At 34.3% G+C, this 22,598-nt stretch overlaps 1 protein-coding gene across 1 annotated transcript in view; it reads right to left on the bottom strand.

Annotated features, from left to right (window-relative positions):
- Positions 1–422: 422 nt before the first annotated feature.
- Positions 423–22,598, bottom strand: part of STPG2 (sperm tail PG-rich repeat containing 2) — a 307,549-nt gene continuing 285,373 nt past the window's right edge. Inside the window, exon 10 of the mRNA XM_021680406.1 lies at positions 423–550. Coding sequence (XP_021536081.1) covers positions 423–550 — 128 coding nt within the window. The remainder of the gene's footprint in view (positions 551–22,598) is intronic.

Below are 22,598 nucleotides of genomic sequence, written 5' to 3'. Positions count from 1 at the left end.
CTGTAGTAGACATTTATAGATAAATTGATAAATTAAATAATTCATAAATCAATCTTCAAAAAAATGTCAGAATGTATTCAAAAATGCCTTTCTGGGGCACCTGGGTGACTCAGTCAGTTAAGTGTCAGACTCTTGATTTCAGCCCAGGTCTTGATCTCAGGGAGATCAAGCCCCAATTCAGGATCACGCTGGGTGTGGAGCCTGCTTAAGATTCTCTCTCTCCCTCTCCCTCTGCCCCTCCCCCCAGCTCATGCTCTCTCTTGCTCAATAAATAAATAAATAATTTTTTAAAAATGCCTTCCATAGCCAAAAGACTTTGATTAGTCAAATATGAATAAAACATGTAGACTATAAAAAATGTAGACATTTTCAGTACTTTCTGGAAATTATTCTATTCTTTTGTTACTGATAAAAGAGATATATTATTGACAAACCTCATATGTCGCTGGACCAGGAGTAATCTCTTTGGAATCTTTAAAACGCTTTGATGCTTTAACAAATAAGGGTATGGAGCAAGATTTCCTTAAAACAGGATCATATGTTGTAGGCCCTAAAAGAAAACAAATGTAGAAAATAATAAAGTATGTTAAAATTATTGATTTGGGTCATATTCTTAGATTTGTGCTCTTAATGTATAATTTTAGCATCAAACAATCTTGGACCCATTTTTTTTGAATGCTTAAAATCATTCAGGTTAGGGTTTTGAAATATAATAAGCACAAAAAAGTGACATTTGTCTATCTAATAATTAAATGTAATACAGAAGTATTTTCCCAAAAAAGAAAACACTACCCTCCCAAGATACATATACATCATGAAAAAAGACAACCAAGTCTTTTATTTCCTAAAAAGGCATTCATAAATTCAGCAAAGATGTAGTGCTTGAAATGCATTTGGAAATGAATAAGACTTAAAGAAGCAAAAAAGTAGTTGAATAGCATTCTGGGTGCTAAACATGATAGAAGCCAAGGTAAAAAGACGGAATTCACATGGAATGATTGGATGTAATGAACAAACTGGTTGAATGGATTAGGGCCTAACCCTAAATAAGGATTTTGTATTAGAGCCAATAGGTTTCAAATTGTATTCTAAAGTGTCCCAGAATTCCACAGAAGTGCCTAGGGAAAAATGTATAGGTAAAGCCCAAATAGGAGCCTGAATTATTTTCATTCAAAACAGCTTTAGATTTACTCTTCTTTGTTTGGGTCCTATATACATTTTTTTAACTAAAATTGTCTAATAGTTTTTTTAAAGCTTTTGGAGGGGCACCTGAGTGGCTCAGTCAGTTAAGCATCTGACTCTTGGTTTTGGTTTAGGTCATGATCTCATGGGTCCTGGGATGGAGTCCAGCAGGGGCAGGTAGTCTGCTTGAGATTCTCTCCCTCTGCCCGTCCCCCGACTCTTGCACGCATGTGCGCTCTCTCTAAAATAAATAAATCTTTAAAAATAAATAAATAAATAAATAAATAAATAAATAAATAAATAAATAACAAAAAAGCTTTTGGAAACTAATTCCACTGGTAGTGGGTAGCTCCTGAAGGTTTTACACTAAAGGAGATTCATGAAGAAAGAGGTAGTTTATGAAATAAACTTTGGCAGTACATTATAGGCTGGGATGACTTGATGGTTTATTTTAGGGACACTAATAAGGAGTTTACTAACATTGCTAAGGGAAAGGAAGAACAACTCAGAATATTTTCTAAGAGATGAAATAAATATTTAATATGTATAGTGACTGGAAGAAAATAAAAATGAATAATGGCCAATAAAAAGGCAATATTGTGACAAAAATAAGAAAACACAGAAGAGATATCATTGAAGAGGAACATCGTGTGTTTGGTTTTGAACCAGTTTTGTCTGAAAAGATGGCAGCATATCCAAATAGAAATGTTCAGAAGACAGCTGGAAATACATAACTGAAGCTCATGAGAAATCTGTTCTGGGGAAAAGGAAAGGAGTTATTCACATAGAGGTGATAGTTGAAGTTTCTTTAAGCGAAAGAACATGGACAGAGAAAATTTAATAACTGAGGACTGAAACTTGGAGGTGCTGCACATAGGAAGGGAGAGGGAGAGTCAAAGAAGGAAATAGTCTAGTGAGTAGAATACGGCTAGTACAACATCAAAGAGAGAAAATAGGGAGAGTGTTTTTTCTTTTCTCCATTCACATATTAACCAATACTTATTGAGTATCTGTCACATGCCAAGCCTTTATTTCCAGAGAGTGCTTAGAGGTCTTACTATATCAAATGTTGCAAGAGGAGACATCACAGATAGGTCACCGTGGAGTGTGTGGAACAGTGATGATGAATGAAACTAAATTAGAGGGAGAGAGGAAGGAGAGAGAGTGTGGAGAGAAGAAATGTGGAGAGAGGAAGGAACAACATGAGACAGAATATTGACAATGGACATAAACAGTGAAATAGTAGATATAAAGATGTTAGCAAAATACAAAAATTATGCCTCCATCTCCCTAGTATACATGCAATTAAAAACTACCACTTTGAAGAACAGATCCCTGAAGATGTTTTCAAAACTAAAATATATTAGAATTGATAAATTCACATGAAACATTTTTAAGGCTTTAGCTTCATTAACATAAGATACTTCAAATTTTACAATAAAAGATGAGATTTGGCTCTATTTCAATCCTTCTAACATCAATTCAATTAATAGGATAGATACCCAAAATTATAAAGTCCTTGTGGGAAGCTGCTATGAACTGAATGTTTGTGCCTCCCCCCACCAAATTCATATATTAAAACCCTAATCACCAATGTGATCATCATATTTGGAGATGAGGGCTTCAGAAGGTAATTGGGGGAGGCACGTAGGTGGCTCAGTCCATTAAGACAGCTGCCTTTGGCTCAGGTCATGATCCCAGGGTCACGGGCTCAAGCCCTGCATCAGGCTCCCTGCTCAGTGGGGAGCCTGCTTCTCCCTCTGCCCCTCCCCTCTCTGTTCTCTTTCTGGTTCTCTCTCAAATAAATAAATAAAATCTTAAAAAAAAAAAAGGTAATCAGGTCAAAGAGTGGAGCCCCTCATGATGGGATTATCACCCTTACAAAAAGAGACATGAGAGAATTTATTTTCATTCTCATTCTTTCTCTGCTGTGTATACAGATGTTTATCTGCAAGTCAGGAGGAAGGCCCTCCCTAATTCAAATGTCACTTTGGGCATCTTGACTTTGGATTTCCCAGACTCCAGTAACTGTGAGAAATAAACTTACACTATTTAAGCTACCCCGTCTATAGCATTTTTGTTATAGCAGTCAGAATGGACTAAGAAGCTCAAGTGTCTTGATCTGCTAAAAGACAAAGTGTTGTAGCAAATGCCATCTTGCATGCATGACTTTGGAATAATATAATTTCTATTCATAGTGCAGAGAAACAATGTACATATACGTACATATCTTTACAAATAGATATGTATGTATTTACAAACTAAACTACACATGGGAAAATGTATCAGTTACTGCAGTATGTAGAAAAGAACACAAACTTATCATCAGGAACTGGGTACATGATTCCACAGTCAATTAATTAAAAATTGTAACTTTGGGCGCCTGGGTGGCTCAGTTGGTTAAGCGACTGCCTTCGGCTCAGGTCATGATCCTGGAGTTCCGGAATCGAGTCCGCATCGGGCTCCCTGCTCGGCAGGGAGCCTGCTTCTCCCTCTGACCCTCCCCCCTCTCATGTGCTCTCTGTCTCTCTCATTCTCTCTGTCTCAGATAAATAAATAAAATCTTTAAAAAATAAATAAATAAAATAAATAAAAAAACTACTTTAAAAAAAAAATTGTAACTTTAACCATAAAGATGTATAAAGGGTTAATGCAACAGGTAAGGCTATTAACCAAACACTGTTGTATCAGTAAATTTCATTTTCAACTATGAAATGAAATACAGTCTATTCCCTGTCCTTACTGTCATGCTACAGCAACTGATAAATATTTACCTTCATGATTATAACTCATTAAAAGAAAATATTCAAATGTAGTTTTAGTGGATTTCCTTTTATTGGAATTCCTTCGAGGAGCATTAAGTAAAGCAAAATTCTCAATATGCATCTTGTTTCATGTTAGCATTTAGTTTACTTTAAGCTACAGAGCATTAACAAAAAAGTTTATTGTACTTGATCTTAAAATATATTTCCAATTACATATGTTACTGCTTATATAATACAGGCCAAAAATTTACATTGCTTCACCAGCTGTGATTCACGGAGAGATTATGCAGAAATTATCTTCTATTTATTTACCAAAATGCTACATTTTAATCACAGGTCATGGAAGAAGAAAACTTCTCATTCCAAATCAAACGTCTATGGAAAGTCTGCCTGAATCACGACTATTATATAATGGGAATTCAAGAGCAGGTGATTCTTATCATTACATATTTTCCAGCCTATGCCAACCAACTCTCTATGAAATGTCAACCAATGCTCTAGGGCAAAAATGGGAGAGAACAGGAATAATGAATAATTTAAAATAAAAATCATGTTGGTACATTAGAGTGGACTCAGAAATAACTATTTCTATAAATAAAGCTACAAAACCTCAGATTAAAAAATGGCTGTCTTCATAACGAGCTTAAATTTATAAATTATGTAGTGAATTTTGCTTATGAATACCAAATCATTTTTTTTTCATGTGAAGCTGAAAGAAGACTACTGAAAAGTAAACATCCCATGTGTGAGCATATCTTTAGGAATTAAAAAGCATCTAGGAAATTGTTCATTAAAATGGACCACATGGCTGTAAAGTGTCATTTAGAGAGTTGAGTTTTTATGGAACACATTTTCTCATGCTGATTTTATTCTTCAGCTCTACGAATGAAATAATAGCTAAGACAAATATTAGTACACAAGGAACTATTATCATCAATGTCAAAGCCACATTTAGGTTTAATGCTCTTCTCCTGCTTCTAAGATGTGAGGTAATGAAATGGCAATTCAGACTATGACCAAACAGCTATAAATTGAGCTTATAGGTGATGAGAAAAACCAGACAAGAGTCTCAATAATGCATAAAATTTTAACCAAAATTCCATGTGTGTTTTACCATCCTGTTAACGTTTCTGATCAAAAACAAAATGGGAATTACATGTTTTAAGAAATAAGATCTTAAATACTTGAGGTTGATATCTTAAAATTACTATAGAGTATCTAAGAATTATTGCCAACTCAGTCCCTAAGACATGGTCTATTATAATGCACTCCAACCTAAGTAGACTGAGAATTGCATGAGTTGGAGTCTACCTAAATCATCCACCTGTTAAAACATGTGTTCCTAGCATTGACTAAGGAATAGGGCCATCACTGTTATGACGCGGAAATACAAAATCAGATAGATTTGGCTTGACTAAAATATATCTTCAGACAGCAATGTCTGTTTATCCATGTACTTCTAAATACATTCTAATGAAATTCTTACCAAATGTACATCCATAAGTCCTATCAAATGAAGTCTTTGAACTGATCCTGCTCTGATAAGTACATTATGCAAATTTGAATGACTTTCATTAGTCTTGTAAATCGAGAGGTATAATACACTTTCTGTATAAATTTAGGAACCAGCTGGAAGGAAGGATGATCATTTTTCACCTACTCCTACTTTGAGTAGGTAGTATATAAATATGTAACACATGAGTGATTTTTATTGATGAGTGAACAAAGTAATCAAATAATCAATGAAATATGAAGTTGTTTTCAAGGTAAATAAAATACCTCACAACTGGCCTGGCAGAGTAGCAAATTTTCCTTTCATAACTGAATTTTGGTTTTTACATCCCGCTGTTCCTATTTAAATATTTGGAGCTAGAATGCCAAGAAAATGATCTAAGCAAAAAACTAGAGTAAGTCTCAGCATATATTCCAAGTCCTCTTACATCCCCATCATTATTTTAACATTCAATTAAAGCTGAATTAGTAAGGTATTCCGTCTGAAACTGGCACTTATCTCTGAATATTATATGTAAAAATCATGACAATGCTATATCTTTGTAAAGCACATCAGGTCATAGATTAAGTGATTGGAGTTCTTTAAATATAAACACCAAATTTATTTTGAACATTTGATTAATATTAAGCAAGCTAAATTCTTTAAGAAAGATAGAAAATAAATGATCTTTTTCAAAAATATTCAAATGGCTAATTTTTACCACTTTAAAATGTAACTATTTGCCATTTGCTTTAATTTACTAAAAATTGTTAGGCTCCTAATTGTGTTTAGATTTGAATTTTTCTCTGAATAGCTCTGCTATAATAAAGCTAGACTCACAGAGTTTAGAGTTTTCTGGAAGAGGAGCCTACATGATAAATATAGTGACAAGCCAGTTAAACAGAGGTTAAGATGTTTATTTGCAACTTAAATGAATAAATTTCTGTACCTTAAAACAAACATTTTATAGATTAAGTAAAAGATAAAAATGGTTTTTGTGCTTTGATGTGCAAATGTTTTACTTACATTCATCAGAGATTAAACAAAAACTATTAGGTTAACCATCGAATATCTTAGACAGCTTCTTGCTCCTTTTCAGTAAACTTAAATCTAGACCAAGATTTAAATCTAGACAAGATTTTTTCCTTCACCTTACAGGTTCTCTGCTCACTCTGCTCCAGTGATCATGTAATACAAATATTCTCTAACTCTATTGCCATAACTTCATGGAATAATAGCAGGCTACTATAATTCAGCAGAATTCTTCCCTTGCAAGCCTTCCCATCAACTACCACTAGTTAATTTTAACCAAGACAAATAACAGTGGGATTTGTTTATATTAACAGTGTTTATTTCCAAATAGTAAATGGTTTCCTCATCCAGCTTTAATACCCACGACCCACGGAGCCTATTCATAGCCCTTCCATAGCTGTGGACGTGTTTGTCCCCTGGCCTCTGGCTGAACTTGTTCTATGGCTTGAAATATCATGACTAAAAAACAAAGAGGATCATATTCAGCACCATGTAATTTAAATTAATCTTTCCCGAAGTGTAGTGCATGAACCATGGCCATCAGAATCACCCAGATTAGTGTCAGATTGTAGATTCCTTGGATTCATGACAAAATAATAAATCATATTCCCTGAAAGTGGAACCAAGAGAACAAAATTTTAACAAATCCCATTGCTTTAGACCTCTAAACTACAATTTAATATGTAGCAATTAGCAAATATATCTAAACATCAAAATTTTTTTTCTCAAATAATCTCAAGAATTAGTTATCCAGAGAAAAAAAACCTTATGAAATTATGGATGAGACTATCATTTCTCCAGAATATATGTGAATCTCTTATGCCTCAGGGCGTGCTTATTGTAGAGCTTCCATCAATGCCTACTGAGTTGAACTGAGCCAAACCAAAGAAAGAAGAGTCTGTTTTTGAGTCAACTAGAATCTATTCTTGTGACCTTAAGCATTTTAATTATTTTCTTTTCATTTTACTTTCTTTCCCAGTAATTGTCTATGCAAAAAATGGATACCTTAAGGTCTTATTTTTATTTACAATGTGAAAATGATATTTAGATGATATATCACATAAATGTCTGTAAATTATTTAGAATAATCATTGCCTGAGAGATTAGTAGGAGACTGGCAGTGTTAAGATAGGAAAGAGACTTACTTTTTATTTTTTATTTCTTTTTTGCACTGGAATCATCTTTATTTTTATTTTTATTTTCTTTTATTTTATTATATTATGTTAATTACCATACATTACATCATTAGTTTTGGATGTAGTGTTCTACGACTCATTGTTTGCCTATAACACCCAGTGCTCCATTCAGTACATGCCCTCTTTAACACCCATCACCAGAGACTTACTTTTTTTTTTTAAAGATTTTATTTATTTATTTGACAGAGAGATAGAGAGAGAGCACAAGTAGGCAGAGTGGCAGGCAGAGGGAGAGGGAGAAGCAGGCTCTCCACCGAGCGGGGAGCCACTCCTGGGACTCGATCCCAGGACCCCAGGATCATGACCCGAGCAGAAGGCAGCCGCTTAACTGACTGAGCCACCCAGGTGCCCCCAGAGATTTACTTTTTTAATGTATATCTTTTAACACATTATGAATTCTGTTATGGCCATGTCACACTATTTCAATTTTGGGCCAAAGGTGCAAAACTTATTTCATGATCATGGAAGATGAAATTTTGTGAAGTATAAGTATATTCACATCTCTATTTTATTTTAGTCTACTGTTTTCCAGAATAAATAATTTTTTAAAGATTTTATTTATTTATTTGAGAGAGAGAGAAAGATTTAGAGAACGAGTAGGGGGAGGGGGAGAGGGAGAAGCAGACTCCCTGCAGAGCAGGCAGCCCGACGTGGGACTCAATCCCAGGACCCTGGGATCATGACCTGAGCCGAAACCAAGAGTTGGATGCTTAGCCTACTGAGCCACCCAGGCACCCCCAGAATAAATCTTAAACCAAAATTTAAATTCAAGATTTGTGTATACTAGCCATGTGACCTTTATAAATTCTCTAAAACTTGTTAAGTTTTTGTTTCCTCCTGTGGAAAGGAGGACAAAATGGCCCAGAAGATTTCCTCAAAGCCACACAGTGAGTAAGGACACATCATTCAACCACTTTACATCCTTGGAACTTCCCTCAAAGAAAGGAAAATAAGACCATTTAAATTTTCCAGGGAACTGAGTTAATAGCTAAGCTGTGGCCGGCTCTATGATTTTAACAACTCTTTTCTACTACACACTGCCTTCTTAATCTTTAGCTGTCTCTAGCATTTTTCCAAAAATATCAAATTGGCCAAACAAATATTATCTTAATTAAATGAGAATGTTATGCTTTCACGTGAACATGACATTTCTATAAAAGGTGAATAAGGTCTAGAAGATGGAATAAATTGGGGTCTATATGATAAATTTAGGGATTTTGTTCTTGGATTATTAATTCATTAGTATACCATAAGGATGTAATTTTGATTTTATACCTATATTTTTAAATTTATAAGTACATACACATTTAAGGAAAACAAAAATACCACAATTCTAAAAATCAAATTGTCTTCAAATCTCCATATTGTCACATCACTAGCTGTCAAGGATGCCACATCCTGCTACTTTTGAAACCTGTTACAAACAACGATTTTTTTTAAATCGAGAGTTAAATGCTGTTTTCCTAGAAACCAAACAGCCCTAAGTCCCATCTTTTGGTGAAGGCTGCCTCTCTGTGGCGGAATACAATGTGTCATGTTCTCTGAAGAACTTGTTCTCTCTTATTTTTTTTTAACTGGTAGAAAAGATCTGTATAATATTCAAAACGACACAGATTTAAATATAGCATCTTTACTATTTCTTTCAGAATGTTTTTGGCTTCAGGTTTGGAAAGGTCTTGGACCCCGAGGAATTGCCTCACTCACCTAAGCAAGCATGTATAACAAGGGATGAAAATAGGATTTATGCAAGAAACAGAAATCAAGTAAAATAAAATTGCTCAAATAGAATGGTCACGTTTACAGCCTTTTTTGAAAGCTAAAGTCATTATTCACTTTACACTGAGTGACCTCTGCTGGTCAGAAAGACACACTTATTAATAGATATTGAACTTACCAGAAAGCAGCTGTTATCTTAATTTCCTGAAGGAATTACTTAAAAACACCAAGTGTACCGTAAGACGATGCCCCTTACTCACTTAAAGAACCATAATACAGAAACATATCCTATTTCAAACACTGAAAGTCAAGGAGCTAAATATCAAGTGGATATCTTTAAAAAGCACTGATTTAATTGTTCTTTCTTTACTAATGTCTACTGTGAGTTATAATGAAAGTAGGCTTAAAAGACTCTCTTATTATATTTAGGGAGGACATATGTTCTATAATGAATTTTTTTTGAAGATTTGGTACTTTTAACCATATGATAACTGAAAAATTAGCATCTGTACATTTTTTAACTGAAAGGAACAAAATATTCTCTTAATCACAAGCATGCAACTTGTTATCTCAAAAACAAAGGATTTATTTAATTAAGCAATATTGTCACAGAAGTGGCATTTACCTTATCTAGAATGGAACATACTCCCTCATCAGAAACAGTAAAAACTAATTAGAAGAAGATACCCAGGGGGCCATAGTAAACATTTCAATAACCAATATCAAGCTGCTTTGTTGTTTTCATCTGAGCCATAGGTATACCAAAAAGCATCACTGAGAAAACTGCAGATTCTTTTTTTATTATTTTAATAGAGGTCTAAACCTTCAAAATGAAGTATACCAATAAAAACACCAAAGAAAGTTGCCTGCAAAAGTTTGGGGGCAAGAAAATTATTATAATTCCTCATTGCTAATTATTGCAGTATCCTCTTCCCCTCTTCTTCTTCTTTTTTTCTTTTTTTTATCTGTTTAACAATGTCCAGAGGGAGAAAAAGAAACATATTTGGTCTCTGCTTCTGCAAATACTGAAATCTATTTATATGCAAATAAGCTATCCATTATTAGTATGAGAAGAGACTTGTGCATAAAGGGAGAAATAAATTATCACTAGAAACCATTAATGAAATCTATTTCAAAACATAACATTTTATAAGAGCCCTCATTCATGTAATATTTGTTTAAGCCTTGAGGGGAAATAGTGAGTTCTACACTTAGACGAAACCTGATACCCAATTATTTCCCATGCCAATTTGTTTTGTAAAATGCATTTATTCTTTCCTTAGAAATGACTTGATAATTGTAACTCCAATGAGTCTTTTTAAGAGAACTTTATCATTGAAGTCAGAGTCCTATGTTTTTGTCATATAATTGCCAGACTTTTTAGGGGAGTTTATTTTTGCTCTGTTATGATAATTGTTATTCCCTGAAATTTAAAAACATTAACATTCATTTTTATACTCTTATGGTAGTAACATAAAAATAAATGAGTTTTAAGAAGAAGGAATATGAGTCTTTCTGGAATAGGTTGAATTTCTATAGAGAAGAATAAAATAAGCAATAATCAATGCTGACTACAAAATAATTTCATATGCTTTGCCCATTTTCTCTTTGGGTTTCTTGTTTTGTTTATTTTTTTACATAAACTTTAGTGTGTTTATCAATTTCTTCAAAAAGTCCAACTGGAATATTAAGTGGTATTACATTAATAGATTAAAATAGGGAAAACTGGTATCTTCCTTATATAAAATCATCCCATTCAAGAGCCTAGAATTAGTTCCTCATTTATTCAGACCATTATCTCTGTCCATTATTAGAATTTAAAAATTCTCTTTATGGAAAACTTTTGTCTTCTTAGTTAATTCTTAGAAACTCTATTCCTTTTGGGAGTTGTACTTACTTTTATTATTTTTTTATACATGATCACTGCTAGTATAGAGAAATGCTACAGATTCTGTATGTCATTCTTTTTTTTTTAAGATTTTATTTATTTATTTGACAGAGAGAGACACAGCGAGAGAGGGAACACAAGCAGGGGGAGTGGGAGAGGGAGAAGCAGGCTTCCTGCTGAGCAGTGAGCCTGATGCAGGGCTTGATCTCAGGACCCCAGGACCATGACCTGAGCCAAAGGCAGACGCTTAATGACTGAGCCACCCAGGCGCCCCTCTGTATGTCATTCTTATATCTAGCAAATATGCTAAAATTTCTTATTAGTTTTAGTAGTTCCTGGATTTTCAAAAGTTGTTTTGCTATACGTTGCTATAATCTGAAATTAAAGATAATTTTTTTTAGCTGCTGATTTATTATTTTTTATTTTATTATGTTATGTTAATCACCATACATTACAGATAATTTTATCTCCTTTAATCCTTGTAGCTCTTCTGTCCTTAGGTATTGGCATGAACCACCTACTTTGTTAAGAAAGTATGGTAAGAGTGGGTATCCTTGCCTTCCTTCCTTCCTTCCTTCCTTTAAAAATAACATTTACTGTGGGTTTTAATTGTATAACCTTTATCAAATTACTTACTTGTTTTGATAGTTTTCTGAGTTTTTGTTTTTTAAGCACAAATAGGTATTATTTCTATAGCTCTTTATTAAAGTATTTTTAAATTTTTTTAAAGATTTTATTTATTTATTTATTTGAGAGAGAGAGAGCACAAGTGGGGGGGTCAGAGGGAGAGGAGGAAGCAGACTCCCCACTGAGCAGGGAGACCCAAGTGCGGCTCCATCCCAGGACGCTGGGATCATGACCTGAACCAAAGGCAGATGCTTAACCCACTGAGCCACCCAGGTGCCCATAAAGTGTTTTTTAAATGGTATAGTACAGAAAAATGGAAACACCTTGGAATGCACTGCTACCAAAACTCTTCTTATCTCTGGCCTTTTTGATTTACCTTTGCTATTAGATGACTAAGCAGTTTAAGATGCAGTGTTCTGCCCATCACCCTCTTCCATGCCTCATGCTGGCATTTAAGAGAAAAGAGCACACGGAAGTGAGGGTGAGGTACTCTTGAGAGAGGGAAGTAAGCTGTTCTATTTATTCATCCTAAAGCAAAGCCCACTATTCAACATATTGCTGCCCTCAACAAACAAGACAAAGTTTCAAATCAGAAATGTTGTTAAAAGAGAGAAGAGAATAGTACTACTTATACTGGTGCATCCAAAGAGTACTCAAAATAGATAGTCTTTTTTTGTTTGTTTTACATGTATGAACAGACTGCGAAGTCCACCAGACATATGACAGGAGCTAGCAACATGAAAGACAAAGACCAAAATAAATTTAAAAGCTGACCCTAGAGGAGAAAGAGATTCTTTAGGGAAAAAATATAACTTTAAAAATTAAATAAATAATATAAAATACATTTATAATAATATTGCATCTATAAAACAAAAAACAATCAGAGAACAAGAATGTATTCTAAGAGCACATAACTATTACTATAGAAAACTTAATGAGATGAGAAAAATAGCCAAAGGGGGGGAAAAACACTTTGCAGAAGATAAAGCAAAAGGAGAAAGAGAGAGAGAATATGATAGAAAAGTAAAGAGACATTTTTTTTTTAAAGAGACATTTAAAAAAAAAATCTGGTGGGTCCAAATCCAGAGTTTCCAGAAAGAGAAAATAGAAAACACTGGAGATAAAAAAATAAAAAAAACAAATCCTAAATGTTTCAACAGAAAAGAAGACAGAGGCAAGTCCCCCTACAAAGGAAAAAAAAAAACTCGAAATGCTATCTTACTTTATTTGCATCAACAAAACCGGATGTTAGAAGACAATGAAGCAAAATAAGACAATGTATGAAAAAATTGAAGATGTTTTGAAATATAAAGTCCTGCCACCATTTCAATAAAATGAAAGTCCAGGACTAATATACACCAGTCTTTTAGGAAAACCAATGCATGCAAAAAAAGAGATCAATAGAGCTAAAATAAAGAGGGCCACAGATTAAAAAAAAAAAAAGAAAGAAAAAAAGTGTGATTGCAACTTTGGATAAAATAATAACCAACACAAGAAAAAAAGAAAGATAATTTGTATGATTCCATTTATCTGAGGTACCCAGAGTAGTCAAATTCATAGGGAAAGAAAGTAAAATGGTGGTTGCCAGGAGCTGGAGGGGAAGCTGTTGTTTAATGCAGGGAGTTATGAGTTTTGCAAGATGAAAAGAGTTGTGTGGATGGATGGTGGTGATGGCTGCACAACAATGTAAATGCACTTCATACCACTGAACTGTACACTTAAAAATGGTTACAATGGTAAATTTTATGTTATGTGTATTTCACCACAATTTTTTAAAAGATAATTTCAGATAACTATATAAGAAAGCTATAGTATAAAATATGAAGCTAATCAAAATGTGGAAAAATTTAAACAACTAATGGAATGTAAAAGAGAGACTCCATATTACTTTTATGAGAAGAATATTCTAGTTTGAAAAGCCTAACGATCATGGCATTGGAACCACAGAAAGAAAATTAATCCTTGCATTTCACTTGTTTCACTGTTGAGTAATTTAAAAAGTAGAGGGTGATGGGCAGAGCATTGCAAAGATAAATGAACAGGGAACAGACAAGAAGAGTTTGGGAAGCAGTGCATTCTAAGGAGTTTTCACTTTGTGTACTGTAGTGTTTAAAAAGTACTTTAATAGAGAGCTGAAGAATTACTATCTTAATTAAATTTTTCTATTTGTGCTTAAAAAACAAAAACTTAGAAGACTATCAATACAAGTAAATTCTTTAACTTTATAGAGGTTATAAACCTAAAAGTTTGTCTCTGGTAAAGGGAAAGAATGAGTCAAAATCTATTTGCTTTTCTCTAAGCTTTTCTATATAACTTTGCTATCATGTGCATGTATTATACATATCAAGTGTGTATATACATACACAAGTGTGTACACACATACACATACACATGGCTTCTGTAGCTTTTGTTTCTAGAACTATGTTCTTCAGCGTAGAAACAAAATTCTGAAAAGAAGGGAGATACGCTTCAGACTGAAATATCTGAGTTTTTATATTTAAAATTCACCAAGTCATCAGAAGGAAAAGATACATATGAAAAATACATAATTATCTATACCTTGGTTTCTACAGTAAAATACCATTGAAAGGTAAAATTGTATAAATAAATATATTAGGCATATATTAAATGTGTTGATATCTTCACATATGAATGAATTTTACTTGCTAGCACACATATAAAGTGTTCCCTGGTCAAATAAATTTGAAGTAACTTGAATTGAACGAAGTTAAAAGTTTTCTTTATTGCAGGTCATGACAGAGCCTGTAATATTCTAATTCATACATAACAAAAGATCAATACAATGTGTGCATTTTCCATCACATATGTTTGCTCATGACTTCCCTTTTCTTTCCACAATTTTCATATAGAGCTAATGTTTGCAAAACATATTTAGAAAAATTTTAATTTCTAGGAAGGCACCTTGGTCCCCCAATTTCTAGCATCATTTTCAATGTACTAATTCTGAAACTATAATTTAAATCTTAGCTATAGTGTTGGTTAAAAGCACAAATGAAAGCAGAGACAAAATTACAGTAAGACATTTTTTTCTATTGTTATTAAAAATTCAAAGTAAATTATGGTTAAATAGCTCACATTTAAAAGCCATTTATATCATCTTTAGTTTTGGATATTATGGAACTGTATTCCTCAGTTTGCATAATCAGTCATCTTTAACAATGCATAGTATTACCTAACCAGACAATAACTTCATCAGTTTCAGCATGTAATATCTTCAGATAACCACAGAGTATGAACCAAAGAATTCCATCAGTAGTGAATGGTATTCTCTATAATTGGCCACAGCTGCAAGAAACTTACGCATTTATATTCTCTTCAATCTCTCTATTCTCTAATCAAAAAAAAAATTAGATAATAGCTATAGTCTGTCTGAAATTTGTACAATAGAATTATTATATGGTATAGCAAAACCAAAGATGAATACTGAGAAAAATGAGCTACTTTGAGGTTAAGAAGTTAATTTATTTATAAATATTGGTTTAAAAATGGCCTTCCATTCCATCAATGATATCTTTAATTAGTATTTTTTAATTTTCATAGGAAGAAAAAAAATCTCACTGAAATAGGAGGTAGAAATTGTTTGCTTTTAGGTTCAAGAAATCTACGTGTAGAAGTAACCTTCCAAGTTGCTATTATCTTGACAATTTATTCAGTTCCTCTCATATATGGCCAGAATAATTTATTCATGATCCTCTCAGAGCAAAAGTCAGGATCTAACCTTGGTGAAAGGCTTACTTGGCCCAGGAAACAGTCACTTTAAAATCTGAGCATACCTGTTGAAGCAGCCACCCAGAACTGAGGGGGGAAAAAAAGCTGCATGAGAGAAAAGCTCAGTTGGAATTATACAACCTGAGCAAATTTCTCAGCAGACCCTATGGAAAGATTACAGCACAGTTAGGCAACAGAAAAATATCCAAAATATAACCAAGAAAAGAAAAAATACTTTATCCCTGTAAATATCTTCTGGAGAACTTATTAAAGAAACCTGTTGAGGGTGGGTGGGTGTGTGGGTGTGTGTGGGGTGTGTGGGTGTGTGTATGTGTGTGTGTGTGTGTGTGTGTGTGTGTGTGTGTGTGTGTGTGTGTCAGAAAAAGAGAGACAGAAGACAGAATTCTTAGGCCCAACTGAGGAAAGAGAAAATAGTGCATAACTTTAGATCTTAAAATCTTCATTTAATTTCTAAGGACTTGTGCCTTTAACTAATTTCTGGAAAGAAAGCACCTGTTATCAAGAGTCAGAGGAAGATCTGATGGATGCTGGTAGATGATGGGGAAGAATATATTATATGACTTTGATTACTTTTCAAAGTTGGAGAATGGGATATAACTTGTGTCATTATACCTCCTTTTATTTTGATGAAGCTACCTAGATGGGTGATTCAGCTGGAACTTCAGTATTAGATTAATTTTGTCAACCATTATTGAAGTAGAAATGTGTCAGAAACTGATATTAGATATGTTCTGTGTGATAATACTGTGACTTCACAAACTCCGATTTTGGGGGGGGAAGTCCTTTCCTTTCCCATATAACCAGGAACTTGAAACACTGAACAAGGTGTGTGAGGTGAACTGCAACTAGCCCACAGATGGAAGACTCAAACCCAGGCTGCCTCCAACATAATAAACCCTCTTAAGGTGTAGAGCAGAGAAGGAATTTAGGTAAAATGCCACAGGAAAAATACTAAAGAAACCAGACAAGACTGATAAGATTCATCACAAATGTCCAGAAACATATCCCTCATACAGTCGATTTGTTTTAAAGTAGCTTTTTGTTTCAGGCATAAATTGAAAGAGAGATAGTAAGAAAAGCTACCCAATTTTTTTGATAAAAGTAGAGTATTGTTTTGTTTCTTTTTAAGGTATGAAGCACAGAGAATCAAGAGCTAAAAACTACATTTTGATTGCGTTATGAACAATAACCATTCTTTTAGATTGATGTTGCCCAAAAGGTTACTTATTATCCTCCACCTAGAATTGTGCAATTGCACAAAGTGGTTATTTTTGAGATCAGATGAAATACACTCAGTTCCAAGCTTTGGAGAAATGTTTACATCTTGACTATTGGCTTGTTTACATTGACAATCTCATTTATACAACCAAGGAAATCTAAATTTTAAATCATTATTTTGGAAGACTATGATAAACCAAAGATATGATCATTTGTTTCCAAACTACTCAGAGCTTGAATCACTTATTAATAGTTGATCTTTGATTCTATATTGTGGAAGGCTAATCTGTAGAAACCAAAGTTAAGGAAGACTCTCATTATCTTAAATCTTCTGTTCAATACGGTCCTAATTCATTTAGCATCTTGGTGCTACAGGGGATACAAAGAGGAAAAATAACAAAGCCCTACCTCAAGAAAATACCAGTAGAGTGGAAAGGGGAGATGAGACAAATGCATATATGCCTATACTGTAAGATAGAATAAGATTAGTACTATTAGTTCTATGGGGCTCTAAAAGAGAAAATTTCATCTGGTTGGCAGAATCAGAAAAGATTTCATAAAAGAAGACATTTGAGATGGGCCTAGAAAATGAGCAGAATTTTGTTAAGCAGGTACAAACTATTCCCAGGTGAAGGAAACAACATACACAATTTCTTTATATAACAGATCATGAGGTATGGTTTGGAAATTGAGTAGTGTAATTTCATTAGATGATACAATAGAAGACTTTAAGAGGGGGAGTGGAGAATGGAGATTAGAATGGAAAGTTCGCGGCCAAAATATGTAAGTTGAAGTCTTTGCACTTATATAATAGTCAACAGGTAGCCATGAAATGTTGGTAAGCTTGGAAATGGTAGGACCAGAACTGTGTTTCAGAAGACCTTTGAACCACTCATCTTCCCATATAAACAAGAATAATGAAAATGACTTCTTAGATGGTATTCTTTTTTTTTCTTTTTTTACAACATTATTTCCTATACAGTATACTAAACAACTTATCTATTCTACTCAGGATATATAATATGTACTATTCCAAATGGAGTAGAATAAGCCCCTAGGTAATTACTGTGTAGCCTTATCTTGATATCAGATAGCTCTTTAATTGTTGGAGGATGGGGGAGTGGAGTAGAGAGAGCAATATTATCTCCTTATTCATGTATATTAAATTTCCACAAATATTTTTTTAACTTTATTAAACATTTACCGAAATAGTTCATTTTTAAATTTTAATAATAGTTTTCTTGTTTGAGCTGATTATTACTATGTTCAGAAAATTAAATAAAATTGTAAGGTTCAAATGGAAGACTCCAATAAATTCCTTTTTCTACTTTACCATCTGTTCTTCACATAAAAGAGCAATATAGTGCTTTTAAAAGTGTTACTCCAATTACCAATGAAATTTCTATTTTTCTTAGGTAATGCTGAGTTGATACTTGTAGAAATAGTTCCTTATAAAATCACCTATTCACTTAATCTAAAAACAAGCTACAAAGTAATGGTTTAAGAACAGGTTTAAGGGGTGCCTGGGTGGCTCAGTTGTTAAGCATCTGCCTTCGGCTCAGGTCATGATTACAGGGTCCTGGGATCGAGCCCCGCATCGGGCTCGCTGTTCGGCGGGGAGTCTGCTTCTCCCTCTCCCACTCCCCCTGCTTGTGTTCCTCCTCTCGCTATCTCTCTCTCTGTCAAATAAATAAATAAAATCTTTAAAATAAATAAATAAATAAATAAATAAAAAAGAACAGGTTTAAGAAATGTACCTACAATATGGTATGATTTGTGAACTTATATTGACACTTCAGAACTAGGGCCTATGCCAGAACTGCTTTCAGTCAAATTTAAGTCATCCTTACCTGATCTTTCAGAGCCCTCTGCACAAAAATAAGAATAAAATTGTATAGAAAAGTGTCTTTAGGGCGCCTGGGTGGCTCAGTCGTTAAGCGTCTGCCTTCGGCTCAGGTCATGATCTCAGGGTCCTGGGATAGAGCCCCACATCGGGCTTCCTGCTCAGCGGAGAGCCTGCTTCTCCCTCTCCCACTCCCCTTGCTTGTGTTCCCTCTCTCGCTGTCTCTCTCTCAAATAAATAAATAAAATCTTTAAAAAAAAAAAGAAAAGTGTCTTTAATTGGCCCAATGCATCAAATTCACATCAATAAAGAGCAATTATGGCATATTTAATTTTATTCCTTTTTAAATCAATCTATAAAATTATGTGTTAATCTCTGTACAAAAGATATTTTAAAAAGTAAAGTTTTTTTTCTTCTTCATTTTTCCTTTAGTCAATTGATTTCATAAAACCACCTCATATATTCACAAGGCCATTAAACTATGCTACAATTACAAATATCATAGCTTGATATATCTCATTAAACACTTTTACCATGAAAGATTTTTAGTAAAATTAAGATTGTCATAAATAAAATGTCAGAAAAGCTGTTATCTTAATATCTATGGGAAAACACAATGTCTCCTTTTTTTTTTTTAAGATTTTTTATTTATTTATTTGACAGAGAGAGACACAGCGAGAGAGGAAACACAAGCAGGGGGAGTGGGAGAGGGAGAAGCAGGCTTCCCGCCGAGCAGGGAGCCCGATGTGGGACTCGATCCCAGGACCCTGGGATCATGACCTGAGCCGAAGGCAGACGCTTAACTACTGAGCCACCCAGGCGCCCCAAACACAATGTCTTCTATTAGAACTTAGCAAAAACTTGAATGAATAAAATGTTTTATGCTGATTTATACAGAACTATATTGTTCAGTGAACCTAGATTAAAAGCAGCTATGAAAACTTGGGAAAAGCTCATACTGTATGTGCATATGATTTTACCTTTACAAAATATTTCTGAGTCAATTAAATAGCAGTTAAGAGTAACAAAATGAAGGTTCTCAAAATTACATTGCAATTCAATACTTGTTTGAAAAATAGTTAATCTTAACATCTGGATTTCTAATCCTCTATAGAAAATGTAGTATGAGAAGATGACAGTCATTTGAGATAATTTATCTTTTGGGTTTATGTACCTCATCTTTTTCTCTAAAAGTTCTTGGATGTTCCGGTTGTCCATATCTACATAATGTTTTAACCTTTACATCAGGTTTAGTTTTCTTTATAAAGCTGGTCATTTGATAATGACAGATGAAGTGTGGTTGAATAAAAAGTTATGAAACAGATACACTCATGAGAATTACAGACAGTACCAAAAATTTATTGTTGAGCTTTCAATATATTGTTACAATGTATACACATAAAACCATATCAATTTGTATCTCTAGCTTACTAAATTAAAGGCCACCATAAAATAAGTTTTCAAGCAATGCTATAATAACTTGGCTGAAATGATATTTATACTTTAATCCATAGATTTTAAAGCTAAAAGTACTAAAAAATTATTTGTTTCAGGCTTTACCCAATGGAATGCCTTCTGCAATACCTGCAATGTGACTATCCAACTTAGCTGAACTTCTCCAGCAAGTTCTTATTGACAGAAACAGAAGGAACAAAACTTTATCCATAAAGAAAACTACTGGGAAGTAGCTTTATTTCAGCCTCTAGCACATACAAAAGACCAAAGTGCTGGCTCATGTTTGTGCTAGGATTTAGCAGATAGTGGATAATATGGTAAGATAAAAATCACACTCAAAATATAGTCAGCTAAATTTTAAAGCTATCAATGACTAGTGGTGGGATAAAAGAAAGGTTTTAAAGAGCTTAAACAAATTATACTGACAGCATTGGTGCCACCCTTTTTTTAACTTTTGTTTACCTAGTGTGGCACAGGGCACAGCAGACTCAACTCTTTGTGCCCTTCTAAGATATCTCACAAATTATCACAGTAATAGAGAACTCATAAGCTCCTAAAATACCCTATTTCATTTTCTGTTTACTGTGTCTACTGGAACTTTTATCACTGTTATTTTAAACAACCACTTACCTCTAACTGTATGAGATTGCCTGGTCTTAAGACACACACATAACTATATTTGCCAGCATGCTTTGGGCACTTGCATATGCCAGCCATTAAACTAAGGATTTTTGTCAATTAGGAATGATTTTGTCCACAAGTAACAGAAAAACTCATCTAGTGGCTTAAACAAATGTATAATTATTTCTTTTACATAATAAGAAGCCTTAAGTCAGATGGCTTCCAGTGATGGTTCAACTGCTCAACAAGATCAGAGTAGGTGTGTAAATGATTCGATCAGTTCTTCTCTCATGCTGGTAAGAGAGCTGCCACCCTTAGTTCTCGCATCTATCTCTCATTTCATCCTTCCCCTCTCTTCCCCTCACTCATTTCAGTCATAACTGACCTCTTTATTTGGCACATTCCCATGCCAGGGTCTCTGCACTGGCTGCTCCCTCTGCTGGAATACTCTTTCCCTCCTTATTCACATTGTCCTTACTTCTTTCAGACTTCTGCTTGAAAGTGACTCAGCAAAGCCTATCCTGATCACTTAATATTTGTACCCACTGACCTCCAGCATTCTCAGTGCTTTTACCTTCTTATTTCTTATAGCATTTACCATCTTCTGAGGCTATATATTTATTTTTTAATGTTTCTCTCCCCAGCAAGTTCCATGAGATAAGGGCTTTTTTTTTTTTTAAGATTTTATTTATTTATTTGACAGAGACAGAGACAGTGAGAGCAGGAACACAAGCAGGGGGAGTGGGAGAGGGAGAAGCAGGCTTCCCGCTGAGCAGGGAGCCCGACGTGGGACTCGATCCCAGGACTCTAGGATCATGACCTGAGCCGAAGGCAGCCGCTTAACGACTGAGCCACCCAGCCGCCCGAGATAAAGGCTTTTTATATGTTTTTGTTGTTGTTGTTGTTTTAAGATTTTATTTATTTATTTGACAGAGAGAGACACAGTGAGAGAGGGAACACACGTGGGGGAGTGGGAGAGGGAGAAGCAGGTTTCCCGAGGAGCAGGGAGCTCGATGCAGGGCTCGATCCCAGGACCCTGGGATCATGACCTGAGTCGAAGGCAGACGCTTAACGACTGAGCCACTCAGGCACCCCAAGGGCTTTTTATATGTTTTATACACTGATATGTCCCCTGTACCTAGAACAGTATCTGTCTCACAGTAGGCACTCAACAAATACATGTTAATACATGAATGAATTTATTTTTAAGTCAGTAAAAATGGGGAAAAGATAGCATGAACAATCTGTTTTTGTATAAAAACCAAAACCTTTTACAGAAATACCCCCAAAAAACTTCTTAGTTTCATTGTCCAAACAGGATTACATAATCAACCATAGCTGAAAGAAAGGATGGAAAAGAGAGTGGTTAGCTTTTCCTGGACAGAGAAAAAGATAAGGGGGATGGGAGTGGGAACGAGGTGTGATGTTAGCCAACCAACAGCCTCCCATGCACTGTAATACATCATTTCAGTTAAGCTTCAAAACCTCAAAGTAGGTACTTTTATTATATCCATTTATCGAATGAGTAATTCAAAAGATTATTAAGCTACTTGCTCAAGGTCCCACAGCTATTAAGAGTGGCAATGCTGGAGTTTTAATCCATGCTGCCAAATCCCTAACTATCTCTCTCTCTCTCTCTCTTTTTTTTTTTTTTGTAGTTTCAAGTTTTTATTTAAATTTTGATTAGTTAACATAATAGTGTAATATTAGTTTCAGGAGCAGAATTCAGTGATTCATCACTTACATATAATATCCACTGTTCAACACAAGTGCCCTTCTTAATACCCATCACCCATTTAATCCATCCCTCGCC

The sequence above is a fragment of the Neomonachus schauinslandi genome, chromosome 2 (genome assembly GCF_002201575.2).
Source record: "Neomonachus schauinslandi chromosome 2, ASM220157v2, whole genome shotgun sequence".
Lineage (NCBI taxonomy): Eukaryota > Metazoa > Chordata > Mammalia > Carnivora > Phocidae > Neomonachus > Neomonachus schauinslandi.
This window is presented reverse-complemented; position numbering and strand designations above follow the sequence as displayed.